The sequence below is a fragment of the Bactrocera oleae genome, chromosome 2 (genome assembly GCF_042242935.1).
Source record: "Bactrocera oleae isolate idBacOlea1 chromosome 2, idBacOlea1, whole genome shotgun sequence".
NCBI classification, from domain to species: Eukaryota; Metazoa; Arthropoda; class Insecta; order Diptera; family Tephritidae; genus Bactrocera; species Bactrocera oleae.
Window position 1 is genome coordinate 7,114,486 of NC_091536.1, and position 22,257 is coordinate 7,136,742.

General features: G+C 39.4%; 3 protein-coding genes and 1 long non-coding RNA gene across 6 annotated transcripts in view; 2 read left to right on the top strand and 2 right to left on the bottom strand.

Annotated features, from left to right (window-relative positions):
- LOC118682958 (uncharacterized) overlaps nt 1–22,257 on the top strand; it is a 148,480-nt gene that overhangs the window by 37,157 nt on the left and 89,066 nt on the right. The window lies entirely within an intron of this gene.
- The window catches only part of LOC106614337 (enhancer of split m5 protein), a 49,770-nt gene that overhangs the window by 17,874 nt on the left and 9,639 nt on the right, over nt 1–22,257 (bottom strand). The window contains exons 2-3 of one of the 3 annotated variants that reach the window (XR_011395919.1): nt 17,780–18,409; nt 16,100–17,716 (exon numbers count right to left, since the gene is read on the bottom strand). The exons of 1 other annotated variant lie outside the window; for it this stretch is intronic. The gene's annotated coding sequence lies outside the window, so the exon portion shown is untranslated. Of the gene's footprint in view, nt 1–16,099; nt 17,717–17,779; nt 18,410–22,257 lie in introns of those variants that run through there. One more of the 3 variants, XR_011395921.1, reaches the window with a different exon arrangement.
- E(spl)m3-HLH (Enhancer of split m3, helix-loop-helix) lies at nt 2,611–4,135 on the bottom strand. The gene has a single exon (XM_014230024.3). The coding sequence runs from the start codon at nt 3,916–3,918 to the stop codon at nt 3,145–3,147; it is 774 nt and encodes a 257-aa protein (XP_014085499.1). The 5' UTR covers nt 3,919–4,135; the 3' UTR covers nt 2,611–3,144.
- Nucleotides 18,391–19,666, top strand: E(spl)m2-BFM (Enhancer of split m2, Bearded family member). Its single transcript, XM_014230042.3, has one exon. It carries the CDS (start codon nt 18,594–18,596, stop codon nt 19,380–19,382), a length of 789 nt encoding a protein of 262 aa, XP_014085517.2. The 5' UTR covers nt 18,391–18,593; the 3' UTR covers nt 19,383–19,666.

The following is a 22,257-nucleotide window of genomic DNA, read 5'->3' on the forward strand; positions in this document are numbered from 1 at the left end:
GAGTTGCTGGATGAGACTTAATTTTTTTTACTACCCAGAAGCACAATGGACCAAATGATGACACACATGCGGCCGCTTGCGGTCTGACTTTCCTGCACCAACCAATCAAGCACTTATTACAAACTTATCATGATTGTTTATTGAGTTCTTTTTAGTTTATTGAAGACAATCAACTGTTTATGAATTTTAATTACGGACCCGTACATTCTGGAGAAACCATAAGATAAATTCTAGCGTAACTTCAAAGAGCAAGCTGACGATCACAGTACGTAATTTCATCGAACAAAATTCTGTCGTGCTTGCGGAACTCTAACCTTACAGCTTATAAGGCAAAAAACATAAATTTCGCTTTTTAGATTAATTAAATACTCATTGATTAACATGAAATATGCTTGTATGTTATCTATTATCCTTGCAACAAGTTGGTTAGTGGAGTTTTTCACGATTTCGTCACAACCAAGATTAAAGCATTTCCTCTATATGTACTTCAAGAGGTCATTCGGTTGATATTTGAAGACAAATATCTCAAAATAATGTTAGAATAAACTTCAATATTATATTTATTACCACATGTCCAGCCAGCAACTAAGCAAATTCTGTGATAAATGGTTATAAAATTTTTGCTTGAAGATACAGACTCTAATTCAATACATCTTACTTGATGGTACTATACTACGACTTCTTTTTAAACTTTCTAAGCGACTTTTGACTACGAGATTTGCTTCTTCTATTTATAGTACATATGTATCATTAGATTTCTAAATTGATTTGTTAATATTTTCACACGTTCCCATTGAAATTAAAAAAAAATATACCATACTAATTATTGCCTACTTTGTCATTACATCTCTGTAATTTACAGCTCATTTATTTTTTTCTCCCCTCAGTAATTAAGAGTGTTTACGACGATTGCCACTTTTCTTACACTTCCAATTTCTTTTGTTAATTTCCGCCACCATAATAATTGTAATTATTTCTTTGGCTGCACACACAGGTAGCTTGTTCTTCGTGTTCAGTAACTAAGATCAGTTGGCATTATGAACCATATACCGACAAACATTTTTACCTATGTATATATACTTGTATTAGTTGCTTTTCGGCTCATTGTCTTTCAACTGGACAAACACTAAGTGTTTCTGATTGGTCCCCTGTAATTTTGTTGCCTCGTTCGAATTAGTCTAATTGTTATGTCGCTAATACGCTAGATCGCCGCCAGGAGCCGCTGAGAGTATCAATTTTACAAGTAACCTGACTTAAATGCGGTCATCTAAGTTGAGTCGGCGTTGCAGCCCACACATTTAGGTCGTTAGTTAGCTCAGCCTCTTTCTAGGTTGTTGAGTTCATTTACAGAATGAGTTGTATATTGTAGAAGTGTACCGACGTTTACCCCGACAGTATGGACGGTTTTTAGTATCGGTTCGCAAATCATTGGACTTTCTCGTGGTATCGTTCACAAAACTAAAGTTGACTCGAAATGTCAAAAGATAACATCAATTTAAAATGACAATCCGCGAACCAATTCAGATTCATAGGTTAACAGGCTCTGCGCTATATAGAGTTCAATGTAGGGAATGAGTGTAATTATTTTTGGCTTTCGTTTAGCATGCAAGACTCGGTATTGAGCATACTGAGTCGCTGAGATTTTTCCATCTAAAACGTTATAGACATTTCTTAATCTAAAAAATATCTCCAGTATCATACCATCAGCAGTTAGCCACTATTTACTTTGATTGAGCATTGAAACTAATTAGAGAAACCGATATAAAAACTACCGAAGTGTGCCATGTGATACCACCAAAAATATTTATGTAGGTCCCGCATAATTAAAATGACACAAAACCATTTCGTTGGGGTGATCATAGTATTCGAAAAAAATAAGCTAGTTAAATGTTTGGATTTATTAAAGTTTTCGACGGCGGATATGAAACATTTTGAGTTTTGTAAAAAATAGAATAAGAATTAAATAAAGTTTGCCACGAAGTTTGTAAAACCCAGAAGCAAACGACACCCTAAAAAATATATACATACATACATATGTATACTAGTATAGTATATACTATATACAGTATGTATCTCCGTTTCTGAGATATCGATTTGAAAATTTGCACACGTCCTTTTTTCCCCAAAAATCTGCTTATTTGTCGGAATTGCGGCTATGGGACCGCTATAGCATACCTATATCTGACATATAAACTGAACTATAAAAATTAAGCTCTTGTTTGAAAAACTTTTTTGTTTTACGAGATATATTCAAAATATTTGGCTTGGATTATTGTCTAAGACAATGATGCAATTTTCAAAGAAATTTTCCAGATCGAATCATTATAGCATATAACTGACATATAAACTGACTGATCACATTCAAGTTCTTGTAAGAAAACTTCTTTATTTGTGTAGCGTATTCTAGCTCGATACAAGCGAAGTTAACGTTTTTTCTTGTTTTGTTATATTTCTTGATAACATCTAGGAGATGTACCACTAGTCGTCGATTTAGTACGGACAAGCACCATATTTTGGAATTTTTCTAGTACAAGTATGAATATGGTGGGTACATATTGCTACGAATAAAAAAAGTGTTTTTAACTTTAATTTAATTAAAAGTCATAATGATTTCGACTTTAAGATATTCATTTTTAATTTATTTAAATTTTATCATAGGTAACTTACTTGGCATTTGCCGTTAAAGCTTGATACCAGTTAGAGGAATACCTGTTCACTTCCTTTGATTGCTGAGAACTTACAAAACTAATGTTCATTTCGATTATTTCCTTTATAGTTTAAATAAAGCTTACAATTAATTAAAATAAACAATATATAAATTATTTTTGCTGAACGCGCTAAATCATAAATAAAGCAAATGACGCAGAACTTTGTAATGATGCATTCAAACACTTTTATGCATACAAGTAATATTATATTATATCACAGACAACAAGTAAAGCAAAGAGTGCACTGCATATGTGTGAGCGTGTGTGGCGAAACACGTTGCGACGATTGGTTCTGGGGCCAGAGCGCCCGCCCACGTCTACTACGTGCGCCTCGGAAGACAGACGATTCTGTTGATACAATTTAATTCCAATTGTGCGTGTATGTGTGTGTGCGTGTATTATACAACTAAAGCCTTAACTAATGGCGCGCCGCTAGTCACCAAGGACGCCACATCGGATCGGATGAGCAGGAATCGACGGACACTACGGAGGCAGTATCGCGCGTCGAACAGCTACTATCCACCGTTGTCACATCGATTAGATCCTGCTCCTTACAAGTGCTCGTCGCTGCAGCAGTCACAGCAGCAGCAGTGGCGTAGGACCTTTGCGCCGCCTCACTAACAGCACTGTAGTAATCTATAGGTGACTTGGCGCTTGTCGGTGACTCTAGTGAGCCCATCGATTCCCCGCATTCACTATAATTGTAATTTGCCGACGGCATTGGCATTTGCAGCGTTAATGGTAGTGGCAACAGGTTGGCATTCGTGCAAACAGTGGTCGGTGGCACAGCGCCAATGGCCGTTACCGTCGAGTTGCGCAGCAATTGGTGTTGCATTTCGATGAGACGTGTCGAGAGGAATTTCATGATTTTACCGCCCAACTCATCCGCTTGACACTGTTGGAGTAATACTTGTGAGATTTGATCCGCCGCATGCACATAGCCGGAACGAAAGGACTCGATATGCGCGCTGGCCTGCGATTGTAGCGAAAGACTGCCGCGTTGTTTCAGCTTGCGCATATGTTCGACCGTGAGTTCGAGTATGTCGGCTTTCTCGAGACGCGTTACATGTTCACCTTCCTGCTGCAGACACTCCACCATCAAATCCTTGAGATCGTCGAGACACTTGTTGATGCGCGCGCGTCTTTTGCGTTCCAACAGTGGTTTCATCACCTTACGGTACTGATAGGTTTTGGACATTTCCATGACCATTGTTTTTATTTGTTTTGTATTGCGAGTTGCAACTATGCTTTGGTTAAATTATATATTTATTCAAATATCTTGCGAACGCGTTCTTTCGTTATCCGTGATTTTGGAAACTCCGTTGGGAGACACTAATAAGCTTAGCGTTTATAAGTTGTTTCTGGTTCGCGTGTCGGTTTCAAAATGAGCCAACAACCTGCCCCGTTCACAACTTTTATACAATAAGGGGGTTTTCTGTGCTCACACAGCTCGTACGGTTGCCGATTGTGGTGGTTAGTTGCACGATCGCTGCATGATCGCAATGGTGTTCGCACGGTGTGCTATCGGTGTGTATGTATGTGTGTGGTGCAAGTACTACTAGCTAAATGAGACTACCGTGCAGGGGCTGTGTTGACTGGTGGCGGCTTTGTGATACTCAAAGTCGGCCAGTGAGAGAGTAAGTGAGAATGGGAATGCGTTCAAAGTGTGGCGGAAAAGTGTTGTTTCTTAATGTGATGGGTAAAATTGGTAGCGACGTTGAGTTTAAATACTTTTTTTAGGTTGCTTTAGAAATCGCTGCTGAGACTGGGATCTGGATGTAGGCAAATGTGGAACCCAAGAGGAGTTTCCGCTTTGAAAAGTGTAGAAGTTTATATTTAACAAATATGCCTAAAGCTGCAAATAAGAATCAGGTGTATATCGCTCTCTTTAACTTTTCGATCCCGCAGAAATTAAAATTTTTGAGCACAATAGGCAAAGAGTTGAAATCCCAGCTTATTAAATTACAGATTCTCGTTAAAGGCAGGTTAAAAGCGGCAAACACAATTTGCTCATAATGAATCCCTAAAAATTTCATAATACAAGTACTGGAAGAGATCACAAAGTTTTTGAAAAAAGGTGAAAACTGGGCTGGCAGTAATGATATAGATGCATCTTTCATACATATTGTTCCAGCAACTGACCTTGCGATCGACTGAAACCGAACCGTGAGTATAGAAGAAGACAAGTGAACCTCCATGTCCTCCCAATCCTACGATATGAAACCATGATGTGTTATAGTATAGAGTAAAGCGGTTTTCGAAAGTTAGGAAAATTTACGTATATTAATATTTTCTATAACTATCTTGTATTGATCGGTCAATTGATTTAAAGCTTTGAATACCCTCTGTCTAGAAATTACATGAAATAATGTAGACGATCTTTCGAAAAAGTTTTTAAAAGAAATATTGCATGGAATCGAATTATTAGCTTCATAAAAAGATTTCCGCAGCCGAGTGCTTTCAGTATATCATGGATGATCGGTCTAGAATCGGGTTTCGAAATCTGATTACGACAACCGTCGCATCCTAGCAAGTAATCTAAACTACTCCAGGCTCGTTAAGGAACTTCTTATAAAATATGTTGGACACCTGAAGAACCACAAAGTCTAGAAAGAAGTTTTAATTTTATTAAACCTTTTGTGAGGGGATATTTCCACAAACAAACACAACACTTGCCATTATTCACGCGAGTCTTCATAACAATGGTCTTATTCCTGTCCAATCGGATAGCGTACGACCAACAACACTTTGCCATTTCAAATTGCTCAGCTATGAGCACACGCGAACTCCAGACATAGTGAAAAGAGAGCGGTACAGTGTTCGTGAGATGCGCCAGCAAGTAATGATCGTGCGCGCCGCTTGTGCCAATCAGAAGAGCATAACACGTTGGAGTGTTGCTCACACGATCAATAACAACAATATGCATACAAACATTGTTGTCGGAATTGCCTGCTAGGGGTACAAATACCAATGCAATGGACGTTCGGTTGGTTGGTTGGTTGTTTGGCCCCACCACGCGGGCATGTCTTACTTATTGTCAATGATGACAGTTCTCTGCCGCTGCCACTGACTTGTGTCGTGCTGTTGTTGCTTATTACTACTATTGTTGTTGCTGTTATTGCTGGTGCTTTCGTAAATCGCATTGTGTTTTTTGTTCGTACGCTACACACTTTTCCAGACCGTGGGAAACAGATTTGTCGTGTGTTTCCCACACGATGGACGGATGGATGGATTGCGATACGTTGCGATGCGCGACGATGACGACGACGACGACGACGTCGACGATTGTGGCGATGCGATCCGATGGATTGTTGTTGAAATGTTGCCTTTGTTACTTTGCGCTTTAAGTATTTGTTGGATTTATTGCTATTGTTGTTGGCGTTGCTTGAGGTTTATAATACGTCGTTGTTGTTATTGCTTTTTCTTTCTTTTACTTTTTATATTTGTTTGAGCTTTAGTTATTGGGCTGCCGGTTGGGTCCCGCATTTTGCGCCACTGCTGCGCCTTAGCTGGAGCTCTCCGTTTGTACATAAATACATATGTATGTATGTATGTATATTTGAAGTCGCGCAATTACGCTGAGGCATGCTCGACTGATGATGATGGCATGAATTTCGTTGAAGCGTATCAATTGAGTTGGTTGGCGGTCGAACCGACTGGCGTTCGTTTGACGAACGGACGAACTGTGAATGGCTTGTAGGGTTTGTTGAGCAGATGGTGGGACACGGGAGATCCGACTGTTGACCGTTTTGTTTCATTTTTTTTTTTAATTTAATTTTTTAGTCATCTTTTGTTGTTGTTTGTGTTATTTTATTTGGTTGGGTTGCGCATGGGTCCCACAGTTTGCTTCACCATATAACAGTGCATCGGCACTTTGCAGAAAACTTGCGGACTATTTTTATTGTACAACACACATAATTCGCCGCTTCTGGGGTGGGGTGCCGCAACGCACACCAACACACACACACACGAAACATGCACAATGTTACACAAGTGAAGCCATCAGCCGTCAGTCAGTCATTGTTACTGCGACAAGTGTTGTGGGATTTGTTCGTTTGTGTTTTTGAACCACACGTCGCCTGTCCCTAATGTGTTGGGGGAACGCACAGCATTTAACTGCAAACATATTCATAACTGTTAGTCACCCAAAAATTTGCGATATACAATAATTTTTGTTTACATTTAATTTATTTTCCAATGAATGTGACGTTACTTTGTTCGCTTTGCTAAACTTACGTACATACATACGATGCCATTTAACTGAATCAATGGGTTTCGGATTAAGTCGCCTTGAAAATTTCACTTGAACTGGCTTTACAAAAGCACCGAAACAGATTATGCAGAACTTTGGACGAGGATCTAAGGTGAGGCGGTGCTCGGGGTGATCAATTCAGACACCGAAGAAAACTGGCTGCCTTAGCGATGGCCAATACTGCAACCGTTCGTATAATGATTTGGACTGCGAATATTTTAAGAAGACTACTTAGTACAAGTTGCTAGTAATAGAGCAAGAAGGCTAAAGACCAATGAGGTGGATTCAGCTCCTGTTCGCGTTTCAAAGACGCTGCAATATAGCTTAGCAACCATTGTGACGGCGAGCTTGACTAAATCCGGTCTCAATACTTCTCTTCTTATTTGGGGGGTGAGCCTGAGTGTCGCCCTAGGAAATAGTGGATACTTTATGTAATACTATAAACCATCTTCGAACGACCTACAAAATCCTTTGAAGATTTTTCGTGTTTTCACCGCTGTTATAAAAGTTACATATAAGTACATCTTATGGGATAGCTCTGAGCGCTTTTAATCAATAAAACGAAGATTTAAATCAAAAAATCTCGTATATATCGAACTAACCTGCCTGCTCGGTTTTGTATGTAAATATAACGGATTTAGTTTTAAGTAAATACAAACATACCTACAATTTTCTGGGTAAAAATAGAAAAAAAAACCCTGCCGTTTACGAGGAGCCATCGCTCACCACACTCGCCACAGCGTATCGTAAATTCTTGTTAGGGGACCTTGAGGGCAGTATACAAAAATGACAACATACATAAACACAGTCTTGGTATTTTTTGCGCCGGTCTCCATGGTTTTGGTGTCATATCAATAAATTGTCGCTAACAAAGAAACCCATTCGGTTTTCTGTAAGCTGATAAGCTAATTCTAGTTCTTCATTGGTATTTTAAGTATAATATTTATTTAAATTTTCATGGTATCAGTATTATAAACCACAGACTGTTGTCTTAAGAATTGTGCAGGTCTATTTCGAAGCGTTTTTTCTTCAACGAATAGCATATCACTCTTTCAGTGCGTTTGAAATGTATTTATTTTTATACTCTCGCAACCTGTTGCTACAGAGTATAATAGTTTTGTTCACCTAACGGTTGTTTGTATCACCTAAAACTAATCGAGTTAGATATAGGGTTATATATACATATAAAAATGATCAGGATGAAGAGACGGGTTGAAATCCGGGTGACTGTCTGTCCGTCCGTCCGTGCAAGCTCTAACTTGAGTAAAAATTGAGATATCTTTATGGTAGACATGTTTTTTGGTACCGTGAGACGGTTGGTATTGCAGATGGGCGTAATCGGACCACTGCCACGCCCACAAAAAGCCATTATTCAAAAACAAATAAATTGCCATAACTTAGCTCCACAACAAGGTACAAGACTCTTATTTGGTATACAGGATCACAGTAGGGAGGGGCATCTGCAGTTAAAATTTGAGTTAAAGTGGGCGTGGTTTCGCCCCTAATAGGTTTAATGTAAATATCTCCTAAACCGCTAATGCTGGATTTAAAGTCAGTATTTTAGAGAATTCAATAAATAAAATCGTCGAATTGAATACTTTTTTGGTATTCAGACTACATATCTATAGGTTTATGATTTTTCAAACTGTGGGTTTGTCATATATTCTCGTAAATAGTGAAAGCGAATCGGAAGCGTTTTACTTCGCTTAACACGTTACAATTAATTTTGAATTCCACTTTGACTAAAACCACATTTATTCGCTTAAGCCTGACAATCGTTTGCGGTAAAAGCGTGATAACAAAAATCTAAAAATTTACATAAGTATATTTAAAGGGTCTACCAAGAAGAACGACGTGATGTTAAAATGAAATAAAACACTCAAATTTGGTAAAAATGTTTTTTATGCACTGAACAGGGTATATTAAGTTTTCCCGTTTAAGCGAATTTTCGATGACCCGATGTAGCATTGCGGCTAGAATTTCGACTTTAGTGCGCTGAATGTTGTATTCGAGATCAGCGGGCATTGCTGGTTGATTGCCATAAGCCTTTGATTCAACATACCCCCAACTAATGTAGAGGCATTAAATCGCATGATCTCGGCGGCCATTTGACGGGGCCATTTCTCGAAATTAAGGAGTCGCTAAACTTTACACGCATTGTGTTCATGTTTCACGAAACCAATTAGAATGACCTTATCACCATTAACACTAAAATGCGTAAAACGAGTTAAATATTTCTTTTGTTGGAGCAACAAATAGTTTTACGAATGACCCTTAAGTCCCACAATATACGTGTATACGCATGAACTGTTTGAGAGCCACCATGATTCCTAGCAATTTTTCGCTTTAAATGATAGTCGGGCCATACCCGGATTTTTATACTGAAAACTCGACAGCATTGAGCAAAATTATTTGAAGAAATTATTTGCACCAACACTGATCAAAATTATTTGAAGACATTTTTTTCTCCTACAATAGAAGTGATTTATGGCATAGTTTTTCACGTTTTCTGATAAACGGAAAAGGGGATCGCTCTGGCGGCAGAAAAACTTTCACTATAATTTTGATTTTTGGTGGTATCTCGCGAACTGCTAATTACGTACCTAACAAACACATTACGGCAGATACTCATTACTAATATTATTAAACATCCTCATAACAGATCTATTAAGCGCAAACTTTCAAAAGCTTATGAGTTCCCACGCTTAGACCGCCGCAACTGGAGCATGGTAAAAGACCTTCAATTAACATTCGATCACAAGACTGAAAAATTACGAAAATTACAAGTTTTTGTAGTAAAACATGATTTCCGCTTGACAATTCGTTTAACACGCTTCGTGAGCCAACATAAAAAAATGAAACAATAATAATCATAAACTTAGTAAACCAGTGAGTACAAACCAGTGGCCGGCTAGAGGTCAGTGTCATAGCGACGATGCAGAGACCGGTGGTGGCGATGGCGGTGTTGAGCCAAATTAAACGGTCATTAGCGTGTGTTGTGTGGCCAACATTGCAAAGTGTCACAAAGCGCTTGCCTAATGTCAGCGACGCCAGCAAAGAGGTCATAAACTGGCTGCCGCGGCATTACAATGCGAAAGAAACGCGAACTGAAGAAATGAATGGCAACATCAAAAAAAGGAAAAAAGTTCAATTCGGCTGCTGTAATACCCTACACAGGTGCATTTGCTTTTAGGAACTATGTAAATAAATAACTAAATCTGAAAACGTATACTCTGTAGTGGTCTGATGTGATTAGTATTTTTAGAGATTGTAGCGTTGTCTTGGACAATAATCTATGCCAAATAAAATAGTTTCCCATGCAACGACTTGATTTTGATCGGTCTGTTTTGCTATAGTGGTTTGTGAAGATATATTGCCAAATAAAACTGTGAATTTTTATGGCAGCTATAAGCTATAGTGGTCCGATATCAGCGGTTCCGAAAAATGATCAGATTCTTTAGGAGAATAGGACGTGTGCAAAATTTCTTTGATAACTCAAAAGCTGAGAGACAAGTTCGCATTTATACAAATAGACGGACGGATATTGCTACAACGACTGAGCTTGTTACGATTATTTATATATACACTTAATAGGCTCTTCGACGTTTTCTTCTTGGTGTTACAAAATTCTTGACAAACGTCAAACGTAATATACCCTGTTTAGGGTATAAAAATACTGCTATACAAAGTTCGGCGTTGAAACAGCTTTTTTGTTGACGGCGTCGCAACAACTTAACGCCTGATTACGTATGCGCCACCACTTAAACGCCCATTGTTGTTGTTGACTGTAGCTACGTTGCTGCTACTTATGATAATGATGATCGTAACTGTTGTTATTGTTGTTGCTGGTTGTGCACTTGTCGCTTACTGCATGCTGGCAATGTTGGCTCTGCTTGCCATGCGACTCTTATTACTGTTGCAATTGCTGTTGTTGCCGTTGGCGTTGCGGTTGCCAAATGTGTGGCGTGGCGTGGCGCAGCGTGGCACGACACCAAATCAAACCGTGAGAAAGTGCTAAAGCGTATGATTGGAATACTTTGAGTGAGGTATTGCTTGGGTTGCGCCGGGTTAAGCTTTGCTTACTTGGTCTCGCGCATGACGTCGCACCACAAAATAAATAATGCATGAGCAAGCAGTCACTGAAGCAATGTTGTTTTTGTTTGCAAAGAAACTGAACCGTGTGTTTAAGCCGAAGTTGCTGACGGTCTTTTTATACCGATGCCTGGGTAGCGTGGAAAACTCTTTAAAGGCGGGATAAACCAGAGCGCGCCGTTACAGTCTTATGTGCGTTGGATATATACCTTTTAACTGATATTGAAGTACACTGTGGGCCTTAATACCATGTGAAGCTTAATAAAGTCTTAAGTCAAGCAAAGTGCCTCCACAATTTGTCATTCCATTTCCGAATCTGACAATAGCTGCTGGAACTGCGTGCCAAAACTTGAGAGTTGGAACATTCGGATTCATTACCCAATCTGGTAGTACGTCTTGGCACATGCAGAAACCAAAGAGCTGGATCGTTTGAATTCATTTATCATTCTGATATCAGATTATCGCTTTCTTGAACACTCCTTCAGTCGCTTTCGCTGAAGTTATCGTCGGAGTTTTTATAATATGCAAAATAAGAATTTCTTAGCAACTAATATTAAAAGAAGTGTGATTCGGTTTTTTGTTATAATATAAACTACTTTAACTTTGTTTTGATATAAACTACCTAACGTACGGTAGTCCGACTTTGTTTAAGATTGTGGCCGAATCTTTCTGAATAACAAGAAAAACCACTCTCACTAAGATAGTCTTCACAAAAAATACAAAAAATCGGTAAGAGGACAACAACTGGATTTTTATAAGCAACCTTGACTTACCATGATTCATCACATAACCCAATAATACTTAGATCCAAGCTTATGACGCGTTCAGCCGTCTGGTAATGTGTTGTCCACAGTTTTGTTAAGCTGCTGATAATTATGTTATATGTAATACACATCGTATGTGGACGAATACAAGTTCGTGCAGCAGTAAAGTAATTCGCAAATAAGGAGTTCGCTATACCATTTATGAGTTTGCGCCGAGTGCCAAGCTAAAGCCAACTCAACTGTCGCCACTAAGCAAGGCAACTAAATAGCACAATCATACAAACAAATGCTTCCAGCTGTATCAGCTCAAACCGTTGGCACCTTACCCGAAGCGACTTGGCCAAACCTGTAAGCGTTAGTTAAGATTAATTGCGACGTAGTAGCCGAGTGCACACACTTCCAAACTGGCTGTTAACTTCGATCGTTGAACAACAGCGAGTGTGCGAGCTATTGGCACTGCGCCTCTTGGACGTCTCGACTGGCAGGCGTGTGAGGAGCGAGCGCACACTTAGCACACGCGATTGGCACGCGGCTATTTTGCGACGCATGCTGCTAACGTTGCATTTTAACTCGACGACAAACTCTCGCGCGTGTGTGTGTCTGTGGATTGTGGTGTTGCTTTTGTTGTCGATCGTGTTGCACCTAAGCAAAACACTGCTGTTTATTGGCAATGTTGTTGTTACTTGTATTGTAGCTCATTGCTGTTGTGGTGTCATGTGGCGTTGGTGGGACGTAGAAGGCGCAACCCATGGCCACCATTCCTGCTGCGCGAGCAAATAAATTGCGGCTCGAGTTAGCATGAATTGTGTGGTGTCTTTTGAGAAAGAGGCGTGTGCATGTGTGCGTTTTGTGTAAGTAATGTATTGAATCGCATGCCAATTGAAAAAGGCGGACAAAAGACGGTTATCACAGTAATGGGTGTTTTATTGAGCTGATTTTTTTTTTTTTACATTCGTAATAAATTATTGCAACATATTTATTTGTGTGGTTTTGAATTTTATAAACGCTTTGTTTGGATCTGGGAACTGTCTTCTCTTTCACTGAAATAGAGTTAAGGACATAGTTAAAGAAGAAAACCGATCGCTCGAAAGCTTCTTTAACCGATTTTATGCTGCTTGTCGTATTTTGACGCTGATAGTTGTAATTAAAAGTAAAAATTGTGGTAGTTTACTTGTGGACCCTGCGTACTCGGCCTTTATGAGAAAATATCCGAATCCTTGTTTTCGCTACGTCAATTCTATAACTGTTTAAGGTAAACTCGTTAGGAGCCTTGCTGAATTTGATATCATAACTCGTCAAACCGCTATAAGCTTAGTGACAATCGTGGAAGCCTAGCTAGATATTAAGTTTTTCCCTGTTTTAACTTCAAAGTAACGCATTCGAAAGCTCTTTTTTATGATCTACGATCACTAAAAAATACTTTTTGTTTTTACTTTAAATAATCTTGTTTACAAATTTCACAGCTTTAGAGGTCTACACAGTCGTAAAAGTGCAGCTAGGTTTTATCAGGTCATTCCACCTACATTTTCATGAAACTAGTAGAGAAACGTATTGACCACCTATCGACAATGGTATTGAACTCGCCCTCTGAGATAATTCCTTCTCTCCCCTAATCATATTTGAAATGCTCAGCTTTCGCTGAGTCGCCGTAATATCCGTTTCATCGAAGAGTTCTACTTAATATTGTACATCTAGACTTAGCTGACCATTCTTCCCGGTTTGCCCGGGACAACGTCCGATGTGTTTTACGTGAGTACCTGCTGTCGACGGCCTTACCTCACGGTGCTCAAAAGCACAACGTATAAAATCAATGCGTTGATCAGCGCCCCAAATAATACGAGCTATTTGCAAGTATTTATTTGGTTACCAGTGGCCAGTGTATAGGGGCACACTGACCATCTTGGTAGGATTCGAGCCCGACCTAAAATCTCTTTCGCTTTCAGTTACGTAACCCAGTTGCTTGTGCAACTTCTTTTTTGAACTGAAAATTCAGTTCTTCCTGCATTTAGGTTTAAACCACGGCCACCACGAATTTCCCCAAAGAGCCAAACCCAATGAGCAGATTGGACTGAAATCCAAGAACTTTCTGCTGCCCGTGGTATCAGGTTAAAGTCTCCGGTAAGACCTTGTAGCCATAGCTACTGCCAGTTGAGCTACCCATTACTCAATGACTGGTGACATTTGTCGCTTGAACTTCAAGTGTCTTTTTATTTGGAATCTCATTTAAAGTCTATAATATCAGTTCAAGCTGAGTATTATAGCACTAGTTTTGACTTAACTACTGAACTGAAAAATATGGTCACCAAAATCTAGACTCTTCATTACATCAAAACGAAAATATCCATAACCAACAACAACAATGCGCCTTGAAATGGTCCGATATCGTCTACTCTCAGCCAACGAACACATTTCTGGAGCAGGTGTAACGGTAGTGCTAAATAACATAATAAACTCCAGACCGTTAATATTGTTTGACTAGCCAAATGCATTTTTGTTGTTGTCTGTTTGTGTTTTACACACAATCACATTCGTTTCTTGTAGGGGAGCGTGATGGTTGAAAATTCGGTTCCCACCATTTGCGAATGCATTAAATCCTGCATACAACACTTAGGACCTTTTTCAAAAATATCAATACATACTTGTACATACTTACATACAGCTGTACATATAATGGCATCAAATCGAATGTCACTGTGACACCTGCAATCGCATAAGCGTCACACAGTAGCCGAACCGAGTGACAAGAGTATAAAAGCAAGAAGCAAAACAAAAATACACGTATATACACTAGTAGGTTTGTGTATGCGTTGTTAAGCGCTCATTTGTATGTTTACCCTCGTACAGCATCCTAGAAAGGTCAAATCGCAGCGCAGCAATGTCAGGTGGCAAGTGTTGCTAAGAAATCGTAGCGTGGGAAATCCAAGACACAGCACTCAACTGAAACTGAAATCGACATTCGTATTTGTTATTGTTATTATTATTATTGAGTGCTGTTATCGCAGCGTACATTCCCCTACATTAACCATACCGCTTAACTTAGGGGCGCAAAATTTTCTTCGGCACAGACACGTAGCGCTTCTAGGCGCGGACGGTGCGGCGGGCGAATTAAGCAATATCGGCGCAATAAATAATTCCACTTAACCACTAGTATGGCTACACATTTTTGGGCACTCGAAGTGCAGTAACGCAACGGTATTCATGCACTCCTCCGCTGGTAACGCCATCAGGACCCCATAAAAATGTGAGTATGTGTATGTGCGCAGTGCGTAAACGAAAACCTGATTTGACAACAAAATCAATTTCATCATCTTTATTATGCCATGCACACGTACAAGTGCGCTCAAATACGCTTTTATAGCCATACTTGCATTGAAGTGCGTTGCGCATGCGCAAACCGTGCCTTGCGTTACTTCAGTGTTGGCATGTATGTGTGTGTGTGCATACCGTTGCAGCCGGCTGCCATCAACTGTCAGCTGTGTGCGTAAATCCTTGCGTGGGAACCTGCCAAAAATCCTTCTTCCCACGGCCAAGCCAGAAACAACAAACAACCTGCTACGCGCACTAAAGTAACCACTGCGTGATTGCTTTCTTTGTTTCCGTTGTGTGCGCGCAGACGCAGCGTTTTTTGTTTGTATCACAGCTCGGCCGGTATATTTGTTTGTATATTTCTGCCGCAGCACCCCAAAACAGTGGTAGCTCTTACAGCTACAACGCAATAAGCTCGAGTGTTTATGCAGTTTAAGCCCACAAAACACGTGCAGTTCGTTGTGAGAGAAGCCGTGGCAGAGGAAGAACAAGTAGAAGAAATCAGTATGCGCAGCTGTGTTCACAAGTGGCCATCATTATCACTCTCATTGTACGACTAACTGCGTTTCAACGGCCCGTTCGTCCGTCTGTCTATCCGTGCATTCGCCTCTACGCAGCGCGCATTCGCAATCAGAACAGACCAAAATGTAACAACAATAAACACACGAAAATGCGCTCGAATCATAGTTATATTAAATGTGGCAGCACGTTTGCCGAAAAAACAACACACATTTTTACTCACTGCATCCGTTTGGCGGACACACGGTTGCTTGGTTCCCAAGGAATTCTCACAAAAACTCACTTCCTTTTTCTTTCGGCCATGCTCCTGCATAACAAAACAAAAAACATATAAAAAATTGTGTATTGGTTGTTTCTTTAGCTTTTTTGGTTTTAAAATGCTCGCTCATTCGCTTGAAAGCGCTCGGCGTCGTGTCGCTTCCAAAAAAATTCAACAAGTAATTAGCAATAAAGTGTCGACGAGGCCAAGTGAAGGCGAGTGGAGATGGAGTGAGCGTATAAGCTAAGACAAGCTATGCAGATATGTTCACGCGCTAAGTTAAACACTTTCGACCATTTTTTAATTTTCGGAATGTCGGGGTGTTGCAATATCACAATCGGGATCCCGATATATTAAAACAGACATATTTTATTAAAATTCAATATTTTAAATATTTTTTCATTTTTCAATATCTACTTCGGGATCCCGAAAGCAGACTGAAATTTCCTTTAATATTATTATGTAAAAGACGGGTATAACGGGACAATTTTTATATTATTTTAGACCAGTCAATATTCCTTCAAGGAACTAAGTATATATCTTACATAATGATTTCATATTTGGAAACAGTATCTCAAGTATGTTTGGGTTTTGTTTTTTATTAAAAATAGTTTAACTTGGAACCGAAAAGGCATACAATTTCTTAAAATCTAAATTAATTTTATTCAAATTGATTTCACTAAAACAATATTGCTCGAATCCCGTGCTTTCGGGATGCTGACGCTAAATGGCTTCATCCGCGCGGAACAAAGCAGAGCGATACTTTTGCTTAGGCACCCACCTGTTGTAGCTACTCAGCCATCAACTTACTATTTACAGGGTCAACAGACGGCTTGCCAATGTAAAAATACAGGATATTTCATACAGATGAGTCAACTGACTGCAAGTGTTTGCTACACACCCTGTGAAGTGTGCGCTACAGTCGGTAACAATAGCGTGACAGATAGTTCTTTCTGCGGTGACGGCAGCGAAAGCGTGCAACACGTTTTCCTTTCCTGCCCGAAATACGAAGTAGAGAAAAGAGACATAGAGACTCTTATAAAAGAACGTTTGACTCCAGAAAATATTGTGCTTGAATCGAAAGGCAACGAAGTGGCGAAAACAGAAGAAGCAGTACATAAACCAGAACTGCAGTCACAATTAAGAGTTTAGTACGTTGGTGTATTGTTACGCAAGTCCAGCATAATATGATAATCCTTTCTGGACGTGGTCCCGAAAGAGTTGTACCAATAGTGTACAGTATGAATCGTGTATGCCGTTTAGGACTGACGGTGTCTATGAAAGAAACCCCCCTCGAAAAAAGTCCGCCGAATGACTGCCTGGGCATTATATAGCATATCCAACACAAGTGATTTGAAACAAATGAAGTTTCGCAGAGAGGATAATAAGTATTTTTAAGTTGAGTTGAGGATAACATATTTAGGTTTCTCGCATTTTTTCAAAACATCAAGAAAATAATTATTTCGCAATGTAAAGACCAGACCTTGGCCACGTGGAACCTTTCTCTCCATAATTTTTAATTTTGGCTCTTTCAAGCGCATTATATGTATAATATATAGCCCTTTCTAAATGCTTTCTAGCGTAGCCATTGTTGGGAGTATCTTGTATGTTATTTCTAGCTCAGTCCTTAGTATATTGCATAGTCATAGGTTCAAATCAAAAGTGGATTATATGCAGTTCTTCCAGGCTCCACAAATTCTAGTCCATGATTAATTATGATACTAATAGATAAGATGAACAATGTAGGGTTCCTTAAAGTCGCCACGACTGACGACAAACACCTCAGTTTATTTGCCACACGATATCATGCTACATCCTGTTAAAACGAGAGAAATTTATTATCAAGAAAAAAACACAAATGTAATTAAAAAACATTTACCCAAAAAATTGTTTCCCACACTTTTTCCTTACCATTTAGGGGCGCTCGCATACAGCCGCACTTGAGCGCAACAGCTCTCAAATTTAGTCAGCGCAGATTTTTGGTTAATTTTTGAGCAAGCCAACAACTGTTGCTGTTGTAGTTGTTGCCGATGTTGCATGCTACCTGCGCTGCATACTCAGCTGAGTTAGTGCTTATGACTCTCGGCTTTGCTATGTCATCACAATGTCGACAGTGCGTTGACTTGTGTTGCCCTTTTGGGTCAGACACACGAGCAACCAGTGGTAGTGGTAGAGAGCGAAGAGAAAGAGCGGTAAGGGCAACATGGGAAATATACAATGTATGATTCCTGTTGGAACTTGTCTGTACGCCAACCAGAATTGGGAAGTGCAGTTGAGCGGCGCTCAGCTGAGTGCAGAATTACTGGAGACGCGTCGCCGTCCGAGTTTGTTGTCGTCGTCTCGTATTTCTACCTTCCTTCAGCTGCGTTGGTTCACACGATCGATCGATGAATAGTTTGGCTAGTTTGTTGGTAGGTTTGCTTGTTTGGTCGGCCTGGTTGACTGCGGATGGTTGGTTGATGTATAAAAACGTACGGATGCAAGCGCAACAGCATCAGTTCTTCAACAACTTTCACAGCGAAAACACGCGCAGCGAGCAAAACGAAATTAATAGAATAATATTTTTTAAAGGAACATGTACATAAACAGTTACTGAAGAACATTTTTGATAAGACGACTTTTGAGTTTATTAAGTTTATTGTTCGGAAATAAATATTTTATAATCAAAAATAATCACAAGCCAACTAAAAAAAATGTATACGGATACAAAAAATCTCGCACATCAATTGGCCGACATGAGCCTCACCTCGGCGAATACAACTTTAACACCCGCCACCCCAACAGAGAAATCCAAGCGCAAGCTTTGCAAAATGTGGCGCCCACTACTGCGGCTGATGGCACGCAAGCGTAACAGCAGTCACAGCACAGCTAACGGCAATTCGCATGCTACCAGCCTACACCCGAACAACGTACACCTCAACAATACAATCCCAACAAAAGCACACGCCACCAGTGGTAGCGAAGAGTGGCCCACAGCGCATATTGAGGACTATGCTAGCCTCATGCGAAAAATGAGTTTAAAAGAGCAGTGCAATCATGGCGCAGGAGAGTTGGCCAGCACAAGCGCTGTACCCGAATGGGAGCGCCCCTGTCAGGCAAGTGCTAAATTCGCAACGACAGTTATCAGCAGTGCAAGTATTGAGAAGACGCCGGCCAGCACGTGCGCGCACTGTGTCTATGGGCGTAATTGTCAGCATGAGCAGTTTCATCATCATATCTGTGATGCGGCCACACAAGCCACAAGCACAACTACAACAACAGCAGCAACGAGCACAGCAGGCGCACCACACTGGCCTACAATGATGGACAGTACGGTGGCGTTGTCTCAACACGCGCTTGCTGACCTGCCCATACAGTACATGCACACCAATGATGGCACCTTCTTCTGGACGAATGCACAGGAGAAAATCGATGATGACTTACTCACAGCGTGGTTGTGTCAGAGTTGGCGTCAGCTGCCTTTACAGGCGGCACTGCTGTGAATGTGCTTTCGCAGTGCTTTCACAACACACTGTGTGTGTGTCTGAGCATTGAAAGACAGGGACTTTCATTACTTTCATCAGGGATCTCATTGTTATTTTAGTTTAATTTATACAAATATACACATATATTTTAGTATAATTAAATACTTAGTATGTAATGCAGGAATAAGTACGTGAAGTACGTTTCATAACTACATTTGTTTGCAATATAAATATTTGTGATATGCTTAACTTAATTAATACATTTAAATGTTAAAGTAGTTTTCGTAAAAAAAAACGAAAAAAACCATATACCCTAAAATATGTATGTACAACAATAAAAACCAGTGGAAAAATATTAATCGAAATAACTGTCTGAAAGTTTGTTTGAAATGTCTAGAAAGTGAGTAGAGATGTTAATGAGAAAGTATCAATTTGAAAGCTTAACTTTCCAGTAGAAATTGAGCTTTCTGAATAAAGCTTTGAAGAGTGAAAGCTCACCTAGTATCGAATATATTTTTTAATAATCACGTCATTTATCCGGTATTGGTATATTTACAGCATTTATCGCAACTAGTTTCTTCGATATACTTCAAGCTTACTTCACAAAAGTTGTTAAAAATAAAAGTAAAAAAAAAACAAGAACACACGTTCACTTCGACCGGAAGTTGTAATACCCTTCACAGGTGCATAAAAGAATCTTATCTTAATCAAAATCAGATCAGATTATTACAGTTATATGCTAAAATTTCTTCGAATATGATATAATAATTGAAAAAAATCTGTATCAAATTTCGTGAATCCATATATAGACTTTTTTTTCTGCGGATGACGGTAAAGTCAAAGTCGGTAAATACGGTGTCTTTAAGAAATTACGATAGGATGATTATAGGGGGAGGGGGGTCTAAAATCTGAAAAAATCGATGACGTAATTTATGGACGGCCCCTTACTGCTTGTTGTCCGGATCGATGAAGACTCTTTGGCTCTGTAGATATATAAAGCGGTGCAAATAGTAAAGGGAGCTTTCATCTCCTATAGAGTGGTTGAGTGGGGATGGATTTAGCTTCACTTGGTTTCTCGTTGCTCATAGGGAGCAAGTGCTCCAAAAATCCAATATCTCCCTTTTGATCCAATAAAATGCACAAAAAAGAAAGGGTAAAAAAAGGATTGGCAAAATCCATGAACTCAATTGCTTAACAGAAGTACAACTACAGGTATATAACTTAGTATTGGGTTGGTTTCAATGGCCTGGTCTATTGTGACAAGTATTTCCGAATGGAGAATCTTCCTTGCATTCAAACAAACAAATGAGCAGGGTATAAAAGATCGATCAGTTAAGTCCTCATGCCTTATAATATCAATATATTGTTGATCATTTCATCTCCGCAATGAAATATCTTTTAATATCCATAAAAAGCCAATCGCCCAGATCACTCTGTAGTTAGATTAAATCTAGAGTATCAGAGGAATAACAACGGGTGTCTCCTTTAAAAACTGTTACTAGAAAACACAACAGTGCGGTTGGACAAGTTCGGTGGTGCTATAAATTCCAGGTAACTTATGTGATTATATGTATATGATACTAAGGCATATAAGTTTCCCGTATCGATTTAGATCTCAAGGCTATTGAAGAAAGCTCATTACCTTTTCGAACTCAACGCGGTCATTTATTTACAACTGGAAGGGTTTGGAGCTTTCATGTGGATCTAGCATATAGTCAATACACTTTCTTAGGTACAGAGGTTTTCCTCCAACTGTTAGCGGTCCTATTCTTCGAAAGAAGAGATCTATCTATAAATATGTCTCTAATGCGAAATCTTATTTTAATTTCACGGGAAGAACTTTCTAAGTCAGTAAAATTTCTGCATAAAAAATATTACTTTCAAGGTCTACGGGTTGAATTCAATTATTGAGAAATATGGACTGTTCTATATGGTGTTGCTAAAATACATGTTTTAGACCCCATAGATTTTAATCATATGCGATTTGAAGAAATTCTGTAATTAGACCCATAGGTTAATATATATGTGTATATTGTATGTATATATCTATATTTAATAATTTACTACCCATCCAGTTTTTTGAAGTGGGTTTTTCTACAGGTACAAGCCCATGTTTAAAAGACATGACTAAATTACAAAGATAACTGAACCAGGCCAGATCTATTTGTACCCCTTATGTGAGAGCTCTCAGCAGACATGGATATACATTTCCGTTAGAAATCAAATATTTAAATAGCAATTAATTTCGGCTGGTCCTTAATGGGGACCCCTTTATAAATCTGGCGACTATCATACTCATTGCTTTTCATAACAAGTAAGCGTACTTGTTGCTGCTTTGCATATGAATGTGTGTAGTTAACACAACAAAGAAAAAGATGATGATAATAATCAACACAACAACCACTTGTATATAAACAATAACAAAAACCACAACACCAACAGAAAAGAACACCTTAAATAGCCCATGTAATAATAATAGTGACAACAACTTTGGCATTGCTTAAGGCACGTTCTCATTTTCCCACACTTTTCGAGTAGCTGAGTTGGATGGCCAGACGAGTGAGGGGCCGCTCGAGCACGAATTGAATACGAGAGTATTGGCTATGAAAATGTGAATGTGAGAACATTCTTGACTGCAATGATCAGCACTATGCTGCTATGTTGTTGGAATGTTGCTGTTGTTGTTGTTGTTGCTGGATGAGCATGCAAGTATGTGAGAAATGATTGCTCTGTGTATGTTTGGATGTGTGCGGGTATTTAGGTATTTATGTTTACTCGTAGGCACAAAAATGTCCGTTGTAGTTGTTGGTGTTGTGGCTATAGAGTTTTTTAAAGCTTTTTTTTTTATTCTTTTGTTTTGCCGAGTGGACACTCCCTGCTTGGCATGGCGAAG